General features: G+C 45.0%; 1 protein-coding gene across 3 annotated transcripts; it reads right to left on the bottom strand.

Moving 5' to 3' along the window:
- Window positions 1–1,338: 1,338 nt before the first annotated feature.
- On the bottom strand, window positions 1,339–21,617 carry LOC147437081 (regulatory-associated protein of TOR 1-like). 3 transcript variants are annotated; one of them, XM_086486547.1, is made up of 10 exons: window positions 20,889–21,617; window positions 20,435–20,779; window positions 19,467–19,569; window positions 3,518–3,600; window positions 3,278–3,436; window positions 3,061–3,177; window positions 2,816–2,976; window positions 1,766–1,920; window positions 1,546–1,690; window positions 1,339–1,452 (listed from the first exon to the last, which is right to left on the bottom strand). In XM_086486547.1, exons 2-10 carry the CDS (start codon window positions 20,741–20,743, stop codon window positions 1,362–1,364), a joined length of 1,323 nt encoding a protein of 440 aa, XP_086342673.1. In that variant the 5' UTR covers window positions 20,744–20,779; window positions 20,889–21,617; the 3' UTR covers window positions 1,339–1,361. The 3 variants fall into 3 exon arrangements, with proteins under 3 accessions (XP_086342673.1, XP_086342672.1, XP_086342675.1); XM_086486546.1 differs by having other exon boundaries at window positions 20,435–21,091; window positions 21,181–21,617; XM_086486549.1 differs by having other exon boundaries at window positions 20,435–21,091; window positions 21,437–21,617.
- Between the last annotated feature and the right edge of the window lie 778 nt (window positions 21,618–22,395).

The raw sequence follows: 22,395 nt of genomic DNA, 5'->3' as shown, positions 1-22,395 counted from the left end.
TTCCTCTAGCCGAATGAGTTGTAAAGCTATTTCACAGAGGGATGAAACAATTGTCAAGTTATTTCTCCTCTAACCGAATGAGATATCATGCCTAAGACCGTCTGGTAAAAAAAGAGGGGCAATGTTAAAACGTGTTAAAGTTTATTTCCCATTAAGGGGAACACTTTCGGTAAAGTGCTTTTCCTTTAGTATAAACCCATATTTCGTTATAAGATAAATACCCATATTTCCTTTAAGCATTAGGATGGATTCTTTTTGCTGATCGATGTCCTGCCATTTCCCTCTCCGTCGGGAATAATCTATATGGTCATTTCAGGTTGGGAGGCAGGTTCGCACCGTCGGGAATAATCTATATGGTCATTTCAGGTTGGGAGGCAGGTTCGCATAGATTGGTCATCTAGAGCCAGGCGAACCACCAAACTAAGAGACCTTGTCAGCTGGGTTGGAAAGTAAAAAGGTCTTCCTCCAATTCTGAGCGAAACACGGAAATGCGATTGGAGATGCACAGCAATTACACTGCTAGCAACATAGCAAAGGTTCAAATCCTTTTAATTGCAGGCGGAAACGCTAAGTTCATAGTCGAATGACTACCTGGGGAGGGTGGTATCACTTAAGGGAGACTAATTGTACCTTTCAATCTATCTCTCCACCAGAAAAGAAACTACCCTCATGAGAGAGGTAAACATGGGCTACCCCTTCCAGCCAAGAAAAGAACAAAATAAACTATTAACCATGCAAAAACTATGTATTAACACTTTAAAAGCAACATCGCCCGTTGCCATTGAAAGTATTCATAACGAAGCTCGGTTCAACATCTCACGGTGTTGTACTGCTGAATTCGGCCTATGAGACAAAACAGTGTACACGTGGGTGTCCTCTACGTATACAGCAAAAAGGACAAAAGTGCTGAAAATAAACCTGCTACACAACAAAATAGATTGAGTATATGTATATGAGGGACGACGGGGACGGAGCTCTAACTCTAATGGATGTGGAAGTATATGCATAGGGGAGTACAACCATGATATGCAAAGGGAAAGCTAGCTCCCTCCAGTACCAAACAGGGGGTGTAGCATCGCATGCATAGGTGGGTAGGGAGAGTAGAGTCCCCATAGCATAGCCGTAAGGTGTTAGAAGGTCCACTCTATCTCCCTCTGTCTCAACTGCTCACACGAGAGAGAGAGAGAGAGAGAGAGAGAGAGAGAGAGAGAGAGAGAGAGAGAGAGAGAGAGAGAAGCCAAGTCAGCACAGAAACCACCACTTTTCAGCAAAGCAATAGAAACAGAAACATAAGGTGAAGTGCAGACATGGGGCAACTAACTTATCACACATAAACATTAATCATTCACAAAGAGGCAAAATCATATAGAAATCACCTTAAATTCAGCTGACTCTTTGAGCAAAGCAGGTAGCTGAGACAGGCAGATCTCTGCAGCCATGTCCCAAGCATGCCTAATACACAGACGAGATAAAAGAAACTAAAAACAGTCAAGGAACATCAAATGCAAAGCAAGAAAAACACTTTTCCTGAAAGGCCCAGCTTACCACATAGGATGCTTATGAGTAGGCGGCAGGCGTGGATAGGATTGAGGAGAGCAATTTGCTGCTCTCATAATCCTTTCAGCCAGTAAAAAATTTCGGAACAGACTTGCGACAAGGAGATCTTGACGGAAAAGCCTTTGAAATAAGTCTGGTACATTTTACTATGGGTCAGAAAAGAAAAAGTACATGGAAAGGTCCTTTCAGGTCAAAGAGTAGGGAGTACCTCGTGGAAGGACATTCCACGCAATGGTGTCTGTGATGGCTGTAAAAATCCAGTTCAGCTCTCCCAATGGAGTCTTCCGATCATTTTGCCTGCCCGGAATCTTGTCGATCATGTCAGGATCCAAAGAATCCCTCAGCAATGATCTTGGACAGAACCTGATCAAAAGAACAACTATCAGAAGCCCACAAGGGCAAGGTGATATTGGTATGTAACTAGCTCATACATTAACAAAAATTGTAGGTATCTCTTGAGATGATTCACGATTGAAAATAGGAAAAAAAGTTAGAATAAAACAAAAATCAACACAACATTGTGCACAAACGAACAGCTTCTCTTTATCTCAGATATCTTCCGCTAATTGCTGGCTGAGTGGCAGACTCCCTATCAGCTACTTGCTGACTGAGCAGCAGGGTACTCTCACGGTTGCAAAGCCTTGACATGGCAGGAGCGCACCTTGTAGCATTCTGGGAAGGCAGCGTCTACATCATCCCCCATTCCCTACATGTGCTTGTTGAACCCTCCATGACAGCTTGCTTGCAATTTTGACTATCAGTAGCCTACAACAACTAAGCCTCAGTCTAAGCTTGCACTCCACCCATCATCCAACAAAGCTTAGAGCCCCTTTAATACAGAGTCAGACGATGTCTACAAATGCACAGTCCAGTTCCTTGAAAAAAGGCAGATACTTGCTCTCAAAAATGAATGGATTCCCACCTGAGGACCTTGGTGTAATATTATTTCACAAAATACTCTCAAAGTTGAATATTAGAAATTACACAGATCATATGTTTGACAAGCATGCACCACCTTAAGCACCTCCTGTGAACCCTTCAAGCCAGGCCGTCTTTCTTTACTAAGAATGCTTACAAGAAATTTTCATTAAACAGCTCAAATAAAATCAATTAGCAAATCCTATAACTAGTTTCCTACAGAATGCTTTGTAAGAAGTTGCAAAATATATACTTGCTTGCTCCTTGAGAGTACACAATTTTAGTCCCTAAACATCAGCACCCTAGAAAAAAAATGTTTCTCGACCATAAGTTACATTACCATCTCAAGGCAATTTTGATTGGCGTTGTAAGACACGACGTGAAGGCATCTGCTGGTAACTCTGCATTTTGAGGCAAAGTTTCATGCGGTCCACAGGCTGCTAATAGAATGCAATCTTTCATTGCAGAAGCTACTGACCCACTGAGACCCCATTCTGGGCGCTGAGAAATATAGCATTTGATTATGATTTCCACAAGTAAGGACATTTTCGCATTCATCATGGTAGTGTTCAAGGAGACACTCACCTCACAAAACGCATTAAGTATCATTCCTGCTGCAGAGCAGTCAAACACATAAATGGAAGGGGTTCCTAGCCAGGATTCCAGTTCATACACAGACAATGGAATGTACTGTGTGTAGCTCTGCCAAGACACAAGACCATCTGCAAATTAGAGCACGGAATACAGAAGCAAAAAAACCTTTTTAAAAACTATCCCAAAACCTTCCACAAACACTAATGACCTTGTTAAATAGCCAAATCTCTCCATTCACGGTTGGCTTTGGGACCCCATGCCCATTGTAGTGAAATAGAACACGTTCTGATTTGGCGCTTTTTCGACAGTGTGCACACAGCTTTTTGATTTCCTCAGAGGTTGGATCAAGTTGCAGCTTGTACCTTGCCTAGAATTAACACACAGAAGGCGTCTCAAAAAAAGGCACAAACATAAAAGACACGACAACAATTCAGATATCTCCATCTACCCTTGGCTGCCATCGCTCGTACTGTGTTTGCAATGTCTTTCCTATTGCATCGAGAGCCTTCTGAGCTGACATTGAGAATGGGTCTGATCCATAACAACAATAACTCTTGAGTGAAGAGAAAAGAATGCAGACGAACAGTAAGCCAAACCCCATGCAATCAACATACAGGAAAAAGACTAGAACTCTCATCCCTGTCTTTCAGACACTTACGACCAAAATTAAGATAATAGTAAAGCTTAAAAAGGGCCACAACAAAGAAGCTAAGAGAAACAAGCGGTGAGCACTAGCACCATCACTTCGTAGAGGAACAAAAGGAATTATCTATGTTGGGCTATATTCTTAAGTCTGTCGGCTTACTTGGATACATCAAAAAACAGCCAAAATGACATTGTCAACAAATTTTAGCATCCATGTAACGGAACGGGCACCACGTGCCAACAAAAAGGAACAGACTGAACAACTTTAAGCACTTCAAATAACAATTGAACTGAAAGAGATGCACGACACGAGACGGGGAGTGGCAGAGTTCCACCCCAAGAGAGCATTGGCCCCAAACCTTGGCGCCCCTTTCGATATTTCTTTATATTACTTCAACTCTGTACAACGCCCGTACTCCATCCTCTACACCTCTCGCGGAGCATGCCAGAGAATGAGCCCTTGGCTCATATTTAAAGGCCCTTTGCAATGAAAAGCAGTTACATGAAAAGCTTTTAAACTCAAAAGCATCTGGCCCAAAAGCACGTGCTGAAAATCAGCCAGCGCAATTTTAAATCCGTACACCTACCACGTCAGGAGAGTCGGCGCAAATTGTGGAATTTCGTATTGTCCGTACAGTTGCCACGTCATCAGCTTTTACGCGTGAGTGTGTAGGTCCAACTTTATTCTTTGTGTCACTTGGGCCCCATCGGACGAGGTCCCATAAGTTGACGGAAACTTCTCTTTAAAAATAGGCCTCTCGGCAAGACATTATAAGTTGGTAAAACTTCTTCTACTGCTTCTTCTAGGGTTTAGGCTCCTCGGTCGAGATTTGCACGTTGGCACTAGCACCATCACTTTGTATAGGATCACTATAATAGACTTGCACACCCCAAGCTGAAGATCTAGAGCAACACAAGTGAGAGAAACTGAAAACAGCTGAACTGAACTGAGAGAGAGAGAGAGAGAGGGACGACACAGCACGGTGGAGTTTCGCGCCCAAAAGCACTGGCCCCAAAGACTGTCGCCCCTTCTCGGTATTTCTTTATTAAGAAGCTTCAACAAGTACAATGTCTGAGGGTCCTCTCTCTGGCAAGCTCCCAAGCTAATATGCATTCAACACTTTTAAACTCCCTTGCCTTGCTCAAAAACAATTACATGAAAAGAATAAGCTTAAAAGCATCTGGTATCCCAAAAGCTAGTGCCCCATGGCATGTCCGTATAGCATGCCACGTCAGCACTATCAACGCGATTTCCGACGCAAAACGCGGGTGTCCGTACAACGCTGCCATGTCAGCATGCTCCACACAATTTTTGGGTCTAGCTTTATTTTAAAAGGTTTTAGGCCATGGCCGGGTTCCATAAGTCGGGAGGGTTAGGGATTAATGCCTAACCCCTCTGAGCCACTCGGATAAGTTCTGTAAGTTGGTAAAACTTCTTCTGGCTCTTTCGCTAGCGTTTAGACCCGCTTTTGTCCGGCCTTTGTCCTTTAGGCCATGCCACATCATCACTTTGTGACAATCAGATTGAAGTATTCATGTTGGGCAATACACTCAAGTCTGTTAGCTTACATGGATACATCAAGAGCAGCCACAACGCCATTTTCAAAACATATTAAGCGCCCACTAGAAATCATGCTTACTTGCCTCTCACATTCAAGCCTCTCATATTCAACTCTCTCTCTCTCTCTTGGGATAGTTTCTTACGGCGTTAAAATACTCTTCTTCTTCTCTCTCTCTCTCTCTCTCTCTCTCTCTCTCTCTCTCTCTCTCTCTCTCTCTCTCTCTCTCTCTCTCTCTCTCTCTCTCTCTTCAAGCCACTCTCATGGGCAAACCTATGCAAAGCATCCAAGTGACGTTGCATCCTGTCCGAAGAGTCAAAGATCAACACAATATCATCAGCATATAACAATAGCGAAATCCATGTCCCTGCCAGCGATGCACCTCTATCACTATCTCTCTCAATGTTGTCAGAAACCTCATCCACATACATACCAAATAGAGTAGGAGAGAGCGGGCATGTAACAAACTACTGATGTGTCAAAGCCTAAAGAATGGAGCCAACTTACAGATGTGGCGGAGGGGCCTAAACTGTCACAAAGTAATGACGTGGCTGCCCGAGAGCAGAAACCCTAACCCTAATTTCTGCAAGAAACCCTAACTCCAAACCCTAATTCTGGAATTCCTAACCCTAAAACCTGCAAACCCTAATTCTGGAAACCCTAATCCTAAAACAGCAAAAATCCTAACCCTAACCCTAAGGGCAGCAGGGAGATTTCCGAAATTGCACTGGCTGATGACGTGGAAGGCTATACGGATTTCCGTGATAAACGCTGACAGCTTTTTGGCTTTGCTTTTGGACCTGATGCTTTTAAGTTTGAAGGCTTTTCACTAAAATTGCTTTTTAGGCCAAGGGCCTTTAAATATGAGGTTAGGGCTCATTCTCTGGCATGCTTCCTGGAGAAGGTGCAGAAGTCTAGTACTTTGATGATGCAATGTAAAGAAATACCGAAAGGGGCGCCAAGGTTTGGGGCCAATACTCTCTAGGGTGGAATTCCGCCACTCCGTGTCGCGTGTCGTCTCTCTCTATCTCAATTCAGTTGTTATTGAAGTGTTAAAAGTCTGTTCAGTCTGTTCTTTTCTATTGGCACGTGGTGCCCGTCTTGTGATAGGGCATCCCTGCTTCACCCCAATAGTGGAGTGAACCGGTATAGATAGACCCTCTGAGGTGCGTACATGCCCTACTACTGATCTGTACAGTGCCATGATTCCCCAAATGAGCTCTGTGGGTACTCCCATCTCCTGTAATCTACACATCAATCTAGCACTGGATACTGTGTCAAATGCTTTGCGGAAGTCCACAAAGCTACAATAGACCCTTCTCCCACGGGGTCTGCCTTCCTCCATGATGGCCTTGAGTGTCAAAATATAGTCAAGAGTAGAAAAACCTCTCCTGAACCCTACCTGCCCAACAGCACGCATTCTGTAACACATTGCTGACGTGTCGACCTACTGAAGAACAGAGCTACTAACCGAGGGATTGAAGCAGCAACAGATTTCCGAAAATTACGTAGCTACTAATGAAGTGGCAGATTTTCGAAAATCACACTGGCTGATGATGTGGCATGCTGTACGGATTTTCGCGTTTTGCGCTGACTGCTGACGTGGCAGCTGTACACAATTCCGAATTTTACACTAGCAGCTTTTGAGCATTGCTTTTTGGACCAGATGCTTTTGAGTTTGAAGGCTTTTCACTGTGATTGCTTTTTAGGCCAAGGGCCTTTAAATATGAGGTTAGGACTCATTCATTGGCATGCTTCCTGGAGAAGGTGCAGAGTTTGGAGTACCTGCTTGTACTGTGTTGATGCAATATAAAGAAATACTGAAAGGGGCGGCAAGGTGTGGGGCCAATACTCGCTGGGGTGTGTTGATAAATTGGCTTTATCTGGCAGGAAAATGATTCCAAATGAATTATTGGATTTATAGGTGAGAGAGTTTTCTCGCTTGGAGCACCAAGAAAAATAATTCTAAATGAATTATTGGAATTTTAAGTGAGAGCGTTTTTCTCACTAAAGACATCCGAGTACAAAGTATTCCTAGTGCATCATTCAGAGTAATGACGGTAGCACTGTGAATGGGAATATTTGTAAGGCCACCAAGATCGGGTACTTCTGATGCGTCACATCGGATGGGTGACAGGGAGCATCGGGAAGAAGTATCCAACCATCCGGGAACGGACATCTCTGATGCGTCATAGGATGGGTGACATAGAGCATCGCGAAGGAGATTGTACCGTAAGTTCGGTAGGAAAGGACTAGGTGATGGCTATTCTTGATGCGTCACAAGGTGGGTGACGGGTGCATCGGAAAGGGGATATCCATAGTCGAGAGGAAATTCCGAACTGTGTTAGAATTGTACACAAGGAAAAGCAGGCACTTGAATGAAGGTGGGTTCAGAGGAAACTTTGAGGAAAAATAGATGCTTTCTCAGAAAGCGGGATTGCTTTAGTCTTTTTGGGAAAGCAGACGCTTTCCCACGAGGAAGTTTATGTCTGCATTGCAACTGCCGATCGTCCACTTAATAAGTGGGCAACCAATTGATAAATAAGGCAACTGATCAGCCAACGTTCTCTCTCTCTCTCTTTTTTGGGCAGAACAGCGCAAAAAAAAAAAAACGATTGCAATCTCTACGCGAGCACCTATTCGTGCCCATGGCCAGGAGCTATAAAAACATCACATGCCCTCACTCAGAGAGGATGATCAGTTTTTGCAAGAAGGAGATGTTGTTGCAGAGTTCACCCGCAAAGAAGACGTTTGCCGGTGATGCCCATGACTGTCCCAAGTGTACCCGATGTCGCCAAGACCCAATGTGCGAGTTCCCTCGCGAAGAAGTGCCTACGGAGCATGTTTCCATCGCGACAAGCTGCTGTTTTTCTCTGTTTTCAGCCCATAAACCTCATAGACGGGGCTGATTTACGAGAAGGAACCCGAGAGCACACCTCTTTGTGTGTAGGATTGGAAGAGAGGATTTTCTATGTAGAGATCTCTTCCGAGGAATTGCTTTTCGAGAACCGAGTTGCGTTTCGAGCGACGAGACTTTGAAGGTAACGATTTTCATGTTATGATCTCTGAGTATTTGATTGCAGGTGTACTTCCTCTTCGTGAGGGAGTAGGAGCCTCTGCAGGAGAAAAGAGCTCTGAGGAAGTAGAGCTAGATCAGCCCAAGGGTTTCGTACCCGAGTTTGGGAAGTAGATCCACGAACCGGAGAGAGGTAGTCTCTCAAGTTGTGATCCGGAAGTTGGGATTTCCAAGTAAGGACTTAGTGTCCGGGAAAGCAGAGTTGTTCTGCAGGAAGAGGACTCTGGAACAAAGTTGGAAAAGAGAGTTGCAGGGATGCCATGCCCCGAGTCTGGAAGGTGAGATCCAAAGGCGAGAACCTTGATTCTCGAGGATTTGGAATAAGGAACGGAAGTTCCTTGGAATAGGGCTTTGCCCTAGGAATAGGAAGCCGAGGCTTCCGGGAACCATCATGTCTTATTCTAGAACGAATGTGGTAATACGTCCGGTTCAAGTGCTTGTATAGACTTCTCCTCAGTAATAAAGATACTATTACGGGGGGGGGGGGGGGGGGGGGGGGACCAACCCATCTTTTGGTCCCCAGTACTGTGTCGATCTTCTCACTCTCTATCTCTCTCTCTCTATCTATTTCTCTCGATATCCTATGGCTGTAGTACTAAGTGAGAAATTCTATTTATCCGAATGTATTTTAAATTGTTATGCGCTCCCGTTTGTGACAAGGTGGAATTCGCCACTCCGTGTCGCGTCGTCTCTCTTTCAGTTCAGTTGTTATTGAAGTGGTAAAAGTTTGTTCAGTCTGTTCTTTTCTATTGGCACGTGGTGCCCACCTTGTGACACATTCCCTCCCTCTCTGCCCATCCACTCAACTATTGCTCAAGAATGGATGCGTACAACCGTGCCAATGTGTGTCCAATCATGATAGTGCGATAATTTCTAGGCTCCGTAGGGTCTCCTGACTTGAAGATAGGTACGATCGTAGACAGGCTCCAAGTATCAGGCTCTCTCTCTCTCTCTCTCTCTCTCTCTCTCTCTCTCTCTCTCTCTCTCTCTGTGTGTGTGTGTGTGTGTGTGTGTGTGTGTGTGTGTGTGTGTGTGTGAGAATATATATGTGTGTGAGTGATTTTGGGAGATTTCAATCATGGATATCGCAGTGCCATTAAGTCTTCTATGACACCTCTACGAGATGTTGAGAGAGCTTGATACCAGTGACATGGGTCTGGACAGAGTCTCACATGATAGAGAGCAAACCGAGTCTGGCAGATTTCTTGCACGAATGGGTAGTGCATATGGTTTAGCCATCATAAATGGTATCGGGAGATTCCCTAAGTCGAGCGGTTTCACTTGTTTGCCCCACGTCATGGAGCTAGTACAGTGGATTATGCCCTAACTACGTATTGATGATTTTGAGGTCGGCCCTAAGCCAATTGGGGTGGTAGCGGATCGATCATGTTGTCCTGAATTCTTCGCTTAGTTTGTCTTACAGTATAGCTGCACCGTTGCAAGCACTCGGGCCCACTTGCTATTCATTTACGAGGAAGACAAACTCTATCTATATTGATGAGATATCCATGCGTTACACAGTTTTGGGTTGTGTGTGAGCTCTGCTTCAATTAGGGTTTGGGTCCCTCGGCCAAATCTTTTAAGTTGGATTCGGTTATGATTTGAAAGTCCTAACCCTCATTAGTCTTTAGGCCCCTCAATCGGGTTCTATATGTTGGTTAGATCTTCAGGGTTTGCCACACCACCAATTTGTGACATACCCCCCTCTTGAAAAAAAGTAATCATCCCCAATTACACCTACAAAACTCAATCAAGTTAGTTCAAAGAAGATCTGAGGGTCAATCGAAGGGTCGTCTCAAGAGTCAAACGGTTTTCCCATTCCATATCGGAGCTCTATATTCTGGCCTAGCAAAGTTTGCCATCACACTTAGACCCGCTGACCTCGAAAGGGGTGTCCATTGTCTCGATGCACTAAGATTACATACCCAGGCAATCTCATTCTCTCACCCAATTTGGAATATGGTTGGCAAAATCGCGATGCAACACAAATGATTTCATATGCAATCATGGGACATAAAGACATATACTCTCCAATGAATATTCCCCCTAAGTACGAAGGTCCCAAGCCATGAGAAATTCAAAGGCACACTTCTCCTCATGAATACTGCCCCAGAGAACGGAAGTCCAAGCGAAGAGATTCGCATGCCTGATACAACCAAATGCTCCCCAGACCGTAGTCTGCATTGTTTAGAGGTTTCTAATTATACATTCACATCAATACTCCTTCTAGGATCAAGCCCCGAGCCATCAGCTATTCACATCTTTCAATCACAGTTTTCCGTTGCATACTCTCCCATACCAATATCCGAGCCATGAGTTATTCACAGACCAAAATACAATTGAAACCACCATCAGAATCAGAATCAAGCTATTCCCAATCGGCACCAAAACAAGTTCAAAGCAGATAAATTCTATTTCAAACCAATGACAAACAGTATTCTCAAACAAAGTTCAAAGTATCTAAATTAAAGCAAAACTAGAATCATTCTAGCTTTGTCTCCGTCAATCGAACTCAAAGTACGATTGGCTTGTCATTCTGCACCAAGGTGATGGTACGGTTCCGAGCTTGGATGGTAGCATCGTTCTTGTCGTGCCAAGGCATGCCCAACAGAGCATCACAATGCCCTAACTTCATAATGTGAAAGTCTGTCGTGCCATGGTACCCTTGGATGGTGAGCGAAAGAGCACCAATGAGTGGTACAACTTTTTGAGTTTTTCCCTGTAGCTAGCTCGGCTTCAAGTTCTTCAACAAACTTATCATATTCAAAGTCCATCAGCTTGAGAAACTTTCGATGGATGAAATTTTCGGAGGCTCTTGGCTCAAAGAAAATAAGTACCTTAACGCCATTAATCCTTGCATATGCTCTGCACAATTCTTTGAACCATCGAGAGAGATGCCATAAATGTCGGACACAAATCCTACTGCAGTTTTGGCTATCTTAGCAAGAGGTTGTTCGGGATGATTTATCCCCTTTTGTAGGACAGACATAGGAGTTGTGTCTCGTCTAAAAACATTCAAAGCATATGCCTTCTTGCAGAAGAGTTTCTCGTTGGCAAGGTGTCAAACAAGGTCTTCCAGGTTGAGTCAAATTATCGCGAACTTGTTTAGACAAACAGTATTCTTGTATAGGTGATGGAAGCCCAATGGTATAGCATTCACAATGGTCCTCCAGAATTATCAGCTTGAAGAAAGGCATTGGAAGGTAAACATCGAGGAACCTTTGGTTATAGTCTTCCATGGTTTCCGTGGCAAGCATTTTCAGGTTACCCCATTCTATAAGAAATTGTACTTCAAAAAGGGATGTCATGTGGCTCCGAGAAAAAATATACTTGTAAGCTTGTCAAGTTTTTGGAGCATGCGGCTTGGTAGCTATAGAACTCCACCACTACAATAGCATTGACTTTGAGAAAACCGACGTGCCGGCGGCTATAGAGATCTTTGATTCTTCAATGTAGTTCCCAAGGGCATAGGTATTGTCAAACTGCTGCAGGAATTGTAAGGCTTTCTTTCTATCTTTCACGCCTAAAAAGATGAAAATTTTTACTATAGATCCATCATACTTGAAGTCTTTTGGGTGATGCAGTGCAAAGCCAAGATATGGATAGCAGGGGCAGGCATACGCACTGTTGCTAAATGGACTATTTTCTTATTTTCTTCTTTTCTCGAGTAATTTCTTTTTATTGAAATTAGGATATTTAAAGATGTGCACTTGAACCGTAAGGTTAAGAACTGTAGATTTATTAAAAGCCATCAAGAACCGAAAACTCTAATGCGTCATATGATGGGTGACATTAAGCATCGCGAAGGGGTTTTACCATTAGTTCGGTGGGAGAGATCGGGAAACGAATATTCCTGATGCGTCACGTGATGGGGTGACGGGAGCATCGGAAAGGGAATATCTCGTGGGTCTGGCAGGAAACCCGAACTGGAAAGAGGAATACGCGTAAAGACGCAAGCACAAGAATAAAGATGGGTTTTGAGAAGCTTTTCTTAAAAAGCGGAATATTTTAAGGAGTTTTCCGAGAAGAGCAGACGCTTTCCCGCGAGGAATCTAGCATTGCATTCGTGCATGTGGTTGCATCCAGGGACGCCTGGGAAATGTTGTGAAAGGCATTGTTTTTAACTTATAAGGTTTTATTGAGTTTTTGGGCAGGTTCAAACCAATTTTAAAATATGTCGGCCGCCCACTGAATAAGTGGGCAGCCACTTAGAAAATAAAGCAACAAAACCAGCCAGCGAATTCTCTCTCCCTATTTCGGGTAAAGCAACGCAAAAAAAAAAAAAAAACGGCCGCGATCTCTACTCGAGCAGCTATTCGTGCCGTGGCCAAGGAGCTATAAAAGCACCACATGCCCTCACTGAAAGGGAGGTTACCAACGTCAGCAAGAGAAGACTCTACCGCAAGAGATCGCGAGACTACGAAGCACGGAAGTCGCTTTTCCCGTGCAAGAGCGACAGGTATCTATTGTGGATTCGCCATACGAATTGTTGTCGCGTGTTTGTGTGTGTGGTTGCAGGTACTTCATCGCAAAGGAGAAGCGAGAAGGCTTCGGCCCTACGCTTGGGAATTCCAGGAACGGAATTCGGAAATTGTCTGCAGAGTCTCGACTCCGAGTACAGACGGAAAAAGGATTGAGAGCTCGTCTCTCGGATTTCCCTTACGAGAAGGAACGACCATTGAGTCAGAGATTTAGAACGGAGGGGTTTTCTCCGGTTCTTGTGCTTGTAAAAAAGATTCTCCCTAATAAAGGATTCTCTTTAAGGGGGGGGACCAACCCATCTTCTTGTCCCAAATACTGTGTCGAACTTCTCCCTCAACTTTGTTTAGTTGAAAGATTATTTATTTTCATCTTGTTGATTATTCGTGTGCGCTCCCGTTTGTGACACGAACTCCAAACGTTGTATCCAAGTGGTAGTGAGGGAGGTGGTGGCAGAGGAGGTTGCACTGGGTAACATCAAATGGTTGCACCATACTTCTGAAAACTCCCCCAATCAGAATAGAGGACTAAGTAGATTGTTAGGTAGAAGCCCTTGTGAGTTTTGGTGCCGGAGGCGGAGGAACACCCTGAGGCAACAGAAGAGGTAACATGTGGTTCAAAAAATGCTAAAAGCTCTGTAGAATTGGGAGATTCTGTTGAGGATGCCTCACGAGTTGTCAAAGTCGATGATGCGAAAGCGTAGAGAGAGAGAGAGTCTCCTGAACCAATCAACCTTGGAAATGAATAACTCAAAGGCAAGGGGTTGCTTATATAGCAACCTCAGCAAATTGCCCTACCCAAACTTTGACAAATAAGTAAATTAAAAGCCTAAAAGCCAAATGAAATAATGGGATCACATTGGGCAATTCACTTGAGATGCCAAAACTCCCTCTCTGCAGCTCATAATGGACATCAATAGTGAGACGAAGTAGATGTAGAAGCTACCATGGACATCCCAACACCGGCCTAGATACTGGATACACCGCGGTTTTGCTACCCTCAACTTTGTACTTGATAATAATGCCATCTTGAGCATCGGTTGCCTTTTCGAAACTTTGAATTGTAGACCACACTACGTCCAAGAATCCCCATTCATGAACTATGAACACATCACGTCCAAAATGTAAAACTCCAAGATAATGAACTGTGGAACACATCCTGTCCATGATCCGACCAACAACAATGAATTGGTGCGCCCATCCATAGTGTTTTAGACGTCTGATTGGTTCCCTGCCAAATGCATGTGCATTGAACTCCTACGGGTCCATACATCGATAACTTGAACTCCAACACAAGGGTCCAAATTAATTATAGGGAGCATTGTTTGCCCCCTCTGCCACTCACAAGCCTCTCTCTGGCTAAAGCTAGTGGTGACACTTGCACTTTGACTAGAAATCTGACGTCGAGGCCCTTGTGGCCGCCACCACATGTGCCATGTGGATCTCCTTTGCCAAATATTTATTACCGTAATCTCTGTCCAGCTTGCCTTTAAAGTTTATCCTTGTCTATCCGTGAGTTCCTACTTTTGCCTTCGGCTTCAAACTCCCGAGCCAAACAAAGCGTCGAGTCACATTCATGACAATTGTGGTTGTACCTCGTAGGTACCGAGGCAGCTAATTGGGTACCGGTACTCATAGTTACAGGGGACGGAAGGGACGGACCCTAGGGACGGGGGATGCCCATTTTCGGGAGGGGGGCGGGTGGGGACGGGTGGGGACGGACGGAAAAAGAGCTGCCAAGTGGGAACGCAGGCAAAACGTCCCGGGGACGACAAGGAACGGCAGGGGATGAAGGGGACGACAGGGGATGGGAGGGGACTTTTTTTAAAATTTGAAAGCCTGATCATTTCTAGAGGCTAGTTTCTCTCCAATAGCCATATGTTTGAACTTCGAAGCACCCCAATGGATATAAAAGCAACCCTTTGGGTCCTCATTTCTCGATGTTTAATTAGCACATTTGCGTCTATATGACTCATGTTCTTTGGTCTATTTAGTGTAAATTTGTGGTCAAAGTGATGCTCTATGTGTGTGGCATGTGTATAGGTCAAGTAATGCCAAAAAAACTCTAAATTTTTTTTGGTCGTCTCGACCCCTCATCCCCGTTTCCTTACTTTTGCCGTCCCGTCCCTGTTCCCGACCCCGACCCGCCATCCCATGTAACTATACTAGTACTGCCATCCTTGTCCAGCTTGCCTTTGCCGCTATCCTCTAGCAAACTCGTCCATTTGCTTTTGACTTCACAATCTCGAGCCAAACAATTTGCCGGGTTCCTTGAGAATTGTGTCGATGCATAGGCCGCTAGTTGGATGGTGGATCCGCTATCCATAGCCACTTGTTGGTTTTGGTCGTTGTCGTCACTTGCGCTCCAATAAGGGGGGGCCATGTTGAAGTTGCAAAACCTGGTAATCTCGTACCTTCTCGCACTCCAAAGGTGGCCGCAACAAATCTCCTCACCGCTTCAAATTCCAAGCCAGAAATAACTCCCAAGCTACACCTTGTGTGTCCAATGAAGCTCTGAAATCCACCGTGCAAGGCTCTCATCTGCGAGGCTACCAATCCCTCCAACTATGCACCTTGAAGGATGCCCTCCAAAGCCCACAACGTTTCAAAACACTCGGCTTATTGCAAGGTCGGATTGTTGGTCGCTATCGTCATCAAGCTTGACTGCTAGCCTTGCCTTTTAAAACGCTGGCCTTAGTGCCTTAAAAACTGGCGGGTAGGGGGGGTGGGAGGTGGCGCCAAGGGGAGCTACTGACAGAGCGTTTTAAAGCAGCCTTGCGTTTTAAAACGTTGGCCTTAGCGACTTTAGAAGTGGCGGGCAGGGGAGGTTGGAGGTGGCGCCAAGGGGAGCTACTAACTATGAGCGTTTTAAAGCGCTCAGCGCGAGGGAGCCTATAGTTGCCACCGGCAACGTTTCAGAACGCTAGGGACAACTGCATTTTGGGTTGCAACAACAAAGACGCCGGCAATGCAGTGTGCTCTTCTCTTCTTCTCTTCTCCTCTTCAACGCTGCTCCTCCACGCCAAGGGCTTCAAGCACAAGTTACACCAAGAAGCTCTGATACCATGTCAAAATCGATCATGCGGAAGCGTAGAGACCAAGGAAGGGGAGGGGGGGGGGGGGGGGGGAGAGAGAGAGTCTCTCCTGAACAAATCAACCTTGGCAATGAATAGCTCAATGTGTATAGAATGGAAGCAAGGGGTTGCTTATATAGCAACCTCAGTAAATTGCCCTGCCCAGACTTTGACAAATAAGTAACTCTTAGTAAACTAAATACCTAAAAGCCAAAACAAATAATGGGATCACGTTGAACAGTTCACTTGAGATGCCAAAACTCTTAACACAAGTATGCAACGGAGGTCGTCGAGAAGGAACTGCAAATACTCCATAGAATCCTAAGCGCCATCTTGCTCTGTCTAATCTTGAAAAGACCGGTATGCTTTCAGAAAAGCACACGCTCTGATACCAATGAAACGAGATGGCACCATGTGCCAATGAAAAGAACAGACTACCCTTGAGGAACCTGCTGCTGAATCCCACTGGCTATGTATAGAGTGTGATAATTTTCACCAAAATGTTTGCAAAAATGTCCACAATTAAGGGGGGTGCAACGCTAAGAATGTGACGGCATCGAGCTCGCCAAACATTCCACAATGTAATGGCAACTTATATGCAGAACACCTCATCTAAGAGTCGAGGAGCATCATGTTGCGCATCCGTGTTGGGTATCATATTCATGATACCCATGAGATACCTTGAAGCTACCAACACAAAAATTGGATTCGTGGCAAAACCCCCCAAAAAAAAAAAAAAAACTGCCATGATAATGCATCAACCACGAGACTGCTCCCCACATAAGAAAGGCAAACTGGACCTCTGCTCCGGAAAGAAGCAATGCAAGAGCTCTTCAAACTAGGAGTGATGTGACGCATCCCCAAAGGCAGTGGTTGGGAATCTCCACAATCCTACATGTACAACGTATACACAAAGGATTGAAACCCATCTGAGCACTCCAAGAGCCAACTAGAGGACCACCATGAGTAACCAACTAATGGAAATAAAGAATCCTCCGTGCCACTCGCAAAGCCCACAATGCAAACCAAAACTAGTAAATAAAAGCATGTGATAAACCTACCTATAACCACTCTCTTTGTTGTTTGGGCATCCGAGACTTCTTATGCATAAGTAATGTGCGACCGATTTTGAAAGAGTACTCAAAAGGTGGTTGTCCCTGTAACAATCTTTGGCAGACCAATCTCGTCATTTATGATCAAGAGAAGGTTGTAGGTCTCCAACATTGCTCTTGTTACATTCCCAGACATCAAGATATGTGCCTGCAGTTATGTATGGCCATTGTGAACATGTTATAAAGTCCTATGAATAGGACTTGAGCCTCATTTGTGAGACATCTTGTGTGATCACCACACTTGGACTCTTGGCCCTTGGCAGCTCTGCCCGCACCGGTGTGGGTTCGGTGGTATGGGACACCGGCCCTTGTGGCAAAGGCTAGCCCGCTTGGCTACAGGCTCCCAGGCTCCCAGGCTCGGGGGTGAGCCCGCTTGGCTACAGGCTCCAAGGCTCGGGGGTGAGCCCATATTGGCTCTATGGCTAGGAGGTGAGCCTGATGTCTGCTCACTATGTGTGTCTAAGTGTGAGTTTGGCTTGTGTCATGTCATGTATGCAGGATGGATCCGGTGAGGGATTGACAGCTCCCATAAGCACTTCAAGTCCTAGTAGTTGCTTTTGATCCTACAACTCTGTGTCAAAAGGACACATCCTCATATGCTGCAAAGAATAATCCAATGTGTCATCAATAGTCTTCATGATAACATCCTTCCTTCGTGCCATGACCAAGCCACTCCCATATCACAAGAGGATCCTCCACAATCTCGTACAAACCGGGCTCAAGGCTGCAAGCTACCTCCCGATGAGAACAGTCTCCAACATGTTCAGCAAAAGGCACATATCTCAGGCTGAAACAGGACCAAAAACAGCACTCCTGCTGGCTTCCTGTAGAACAGCGAAGGTATCAACCCCAGAATAGGGCACAAACCACCACACATGAGTCCCAACAGCCACAAACTCCTCAACTCCTCGCTGAAGAAGAACAGCACTCCTCTGACATCTACCAGCTGAAAAACGTGGGTTCTCAGGGTTCTTCATGACAAAGTCAAAGCAAAGCACCGTAATCACCCTCTCAATGCAAAAACACAGATTTGGAAGATGTCTCTGCAACGAAAATGCAGCTGCAAATCACCCTCCTGCTGGCTGAAAATCTGCAGCACAATCAGCCCCTTCATTGCAAAACTGGATTCATCAAGTCATGGCTCAAGACACCATGCAGCAAAAGCTGTGGTGGCACAGGAGCATAAGGGGGGTTTTGGGTGTCGGGGAGGGGGAGGGGGAGGGGGAGGGGGAGGGGGCGGGGGCGGGGAGGAAAGAGATGGGACAAGCCCTACGGGCAATCTCTGCTAAAGAGGTGGATATAGAGCACTTCCCTCATTTAGGGCCTCACCAGGGCTTCCAAGTTCCCGACCCCACGACACCATAGATGTGGGAACATGAAAGGATGAGGGTACCCGGTAGAAACTCAGCATCCACAAATATACTAGCCAAACTATACACAAACTGGACACTGCCCCAGACCTATACACACACCTCACCAGTCTGGGCACCCATCCGGGCGGGAAACGAAGGGGATGACCGCCAAAACTCCAGGGGCCAAGTTTCATGGGTCCGGCAATCACTCTTCTCTTTTGCGCCGGCAGGTCAATGCCAGCTATTCTGCATGACTCTTTTGCTAAAATTTCCTCCACCCTATCTGAAACCAGTATTACTAACGACAATGGCATCCCTGTCCATATCTCAAAGCCCAACAGAGGGTGTATAACTGGGTCTCTCAAAATAAACACAAAGGACTTCAAAAGCAAATAAGTAAAAATGGATTGCTTTGAAAATAAAAAGCACATGCATCATGTTTAATACCTTGACAATTCTTTCATAAAATTCCTAAAGTTGTGTTGTTTAGGCCAAGTTAATAGATAATCATTTGGCCGGGATACCTATTCAGCACTCGATTCGTGCACAAGGAGAAATCTTTATGATGTTTGGTGGACCTATACACTAAAGACGAGCCTCGCCAGGCTGGGCACAGCCGCAATGAAGCCCTCTCTTCCTGCATCTAGGTGGAAAACCATGGAGATGACCGTCAAAACTCTAACAGGGGGCCAAGTTTTGTGAGTCTGCCAGTCACTCTTTCCTTTTGCGCCGGTGGGTCGATGCCGGCTATTCTGCATGCCCCTTCAGCTAATATTTCCTCCACCGTCTGAGCCCAGCATTACTAAAGACAATGGCATCCCCGTCATGCATCAAAGCCCCTAGAGGGGTATGACTGGGCCTCAAAATAAACACAAACGACTTCGGAAGCAAAAAAACAAAACAGACCCCTATGACTGGGCCTCAAAATAAACACGAAGGACTTTGGTAGCAAAAAAACAAAATAATCGCTTAAAAAGTAAAAAGCACATGTATCGTGTTTAATACCTAAATACTACTTTCGAAAGATCCTGAAGGCAAGCTTAGTATTTTTTGAGCCAAGTTAATGGATATTCATTTGGTCAGGATAAAATAGACAAATACCTATCCAGCACTCCATTCGTGCACAAGGAGAGATTTTAATGATGTCTGGTGGATCCACACCAATGTTCAAGCACAATACAAGTGCAACACAGCTTGTCTTCATCTGCACAAAAAGCAACTGTCATCATACAAATGCAGACAGAGGACACAAGTTAGGAAATAACTCAAGGTACTGAACATAACACAAGTAACAATCACAGTAAGAATGGTGTAGAAATAATGACCTCAGCATGTGTGGGCATAAAATCAGTAGGCAATGTGAGAACAATTTAACCAAAACCTAATATAGATACCACTAAAACAAATCTGAACTCAAAAGACAACTCCCACTCGATTTCTATCACTGCGCCTAAGATGCATGTAATTTGAGAACGTGCACGGACAAATGATGGGGTATGCTGTAGCAGACTTTTAACATAACGAAACACGCAGAAGGCAAAGTAGTTCTCTTTGCTCTTGTAAATATGGAGAAGCTTCAAGAAACACTCGTCCATCCACACAACTTACGACATCCGTGACTGCACCAACCAAGCACGAGCGCAAAAAAAACATGTATGAAACCAAGGTCAATTTAGTCATGTCTTGCAGCAACATTGCATCTATCTCTACTCTGGTGCAAAGGACAAAGACACGCAAGGTCAATTAAGTCATGTCTTGCAGCAACATTGCATCTATCTCTACTCTGTTGCAAAGAACACATTTGAATGTGCAAGCTTAAAATTGTGATGCAGAGTGCCTCCATATTTTCAAAAGAAAGCTACAAGAGGTGAAAAGGGCATAGCCAAAAGCTGTCATTCAAAACCCTCTGGGCATTGAAGAATTGCTTGATGCCAAGCACTTGCAAGACAAAATGTCACAATCCGAACAAACACAATCGATATTCATTCTGAGTGACTCCATATACTTAACAGAAGGCAAGATAGAAGGCACATCGCTCGGCTTTAATTTTTTGAAAATAGAGCACATACTCGATCCTTCATTCGCCATTTGGAAACCAAGCCACTTTCAGCAGGCCCTGCAGTCGCGGAAGCTTCATAGGCATCTCTTCGGACATCACTGAAATAAACAGTCGGTGAAAGGTAGGTAGTTCTTATGCTTACAACTGCTTCTTTTCTTGTATCCTGTGCCAGTTCTGCTTCCTCACCGAGATTTTCTCTGACCAATTCAGTATGACTGTTACCTACCATAAGTGGGGGCACCTCGGGTCCTATTTGTACACCAGCCATTATATCGTCTTCACAGCCCTGTTTAGAACCCACAAAATCCTCCACAGCCATCCACAGTACTACCCTCTAGTTCTCTTGCACTTAAATCTGTACAGACCATTTGTCTTTTCTTCAGCAAATTGGATGTGCGATATGCTCGAACATTAAAGAAAATTGTCAATGCTTGACTTCCATGCATAGTAAATCAACATTATACCCTCTTAATGAGTGGACATTCACGTCTTGCCAAGATTCGTAGATTCAGAAAGGACCATCTGAAGTTTCCAAAAGTCGTAATGGTCAGCTCTGAAGCTGCAGAGGAACGCTACGAAGGCCATATCAGCACTCCTCTGCAAGATCTTTAGAGAAGACTTTCTCAACAGCTGCAATCTCCAGATCACCATGCTTCAACCACAAAACCTTTGCACATTTCATAAACGATCTGTCAGTAGACCCTTAGACTCAGTGCAAGAAACTGCCTGCCAATCTGACAGCCATGGTATACCTACTTATTCAATCTCTGCAATCCACTCTTAGTAGTTGAAGCCAAACACAGTCGAGGACACAATGCATATTCGGATGTCAAAAACAATCTAGTTAGAATGAAGCTGCCGTTGCTTGCACTGACGCTAGAGTAAAGCAGATGCACTTTGCCAATCTGGAAGTTTTTGATAACGAAACTATGCTGCACTGAGGAATTTAATGCAATCGAAGTTTCCTCAACCTAGTGGCAGGAGGGATACGGTGAAAAGAAACAGTCAAAACCTGCTCAACCGTGCAGGATCACGGAGATACCAACAAGCCGATCCGCTGAAAAAGCATCTGAAGCAGCGTCAGCTCATCACAGAAATGGAAAGCTTGCTTAACCCCGTTGCTCCTGTTTCAACTTTCGGTAAAATTAAGGACGAGTTCGTTGAGCACGCATACAGTCAAAATTTGACCCAGGTCAGTGAGAGATCCAGGATAGGGGGCGGCGGTGGAAGGAAAGGCGGGGATTAGGGTTAGGGTTTACCAGGTAGGATGGCGAGGGAGCTAGGGTTCGGAATGAGATTGCAGGGGAGGCTAAAGCGCGGAAGGGAGGAAGGCGGGGGGCGGGTGGGAGGTAGAGGATGGGGCTCTCTGCTGCTGCGGCTGCAAAAAGCTTTGGCCGGCGTTTACTCGCGCTAATGGCGCACAGCTGTGCCCAGGCAAAGCCCAAATCAACCAAAGGCCTGTGCATAGAACCCACCTCTTGCCCTCACCTGCCACGTGTTCAACACACGTTGGTATACCGGCTAGTTTAAATGCGCCCATTGACCAATGACGGGTCGCCACGTCTTGCCCACCGGTGTGTTTCCTAAACTCTTTGACCTGGACCGGCGGACGTGCAGGGAAACAAGCATCGGTGTCCCCCAAATACATAAAACTCTCTTCCATATAAGATGTCGGTCCCACGCTCTGTCTGAGTTCTTTCCACATGCAACCAAGGACACTAATTTTGGCTTCCCATGTGGGAAAGCATTAGTTTGTCATCCGGTGTTTGTCTACTTGGTCATGACCAAGAGGTTCTAAGCTCAACTCCTCGTTGGTCAACCATAATGATGCATACTCGTAGATCACAACAAATACTTATTGACTTGCCCAAGCTCTTGTGGTTGATATGTGTGTTTCTCATGGAGCTCTTTGCTCCTTTCTTATTTTGTTTTCAAAAACAAAGGCCTCGTTTTTTAACCACCCACTACAAT

The sequence above is a fragment of the Adiantum capillus-veneris genome, chromosome 17 (genome assembly GCF_014529385.1).
Source record: "Adiantum capillus-veneris isolate H3 chromosome 17, ASM1452938v2, whole genome shotgun sequence".
NCBI lineage: Eukaryota > Viridiplantae > Streptophyta > Polypodiopsida > Polypodiales > Pteridaceae > Adiantum > Adiantum capillus-veneris.
The sequence above is the reverse complement of the archived record's forward strand: the minus strand, read 5'-3'. Positions and strand labels throughout refer to the sequence as shown.

What these genes read in the sequence shown, in the direction of transcription:
- LOC147437081 (XM_086486547.1), bottom strand. Translation starts at nt 20,743, where the DNA reads ATGGCTGTGGAGGATTTTGTGGGTTCTAAACAGGGCTGTGAAGACGAT. An exon ending in ACGAGCGATGGCAGCCAAGG is followed by an intron (nt 3,437 to 3,517) that starts GTAGATGGAGAT and finishes TGTTAATTCTAG; the next exon opens with GCAAGGTACAAGCTGCAACT. An exon ending in AGATTTGGCTATTTAACAAG is followed by an intron (nt 3,178 to 3,277) that starts GTCATTAGTGTT and finishes GTGTCTTGGCAG; the next exon opens with AGCTACACACAGTACATTCC.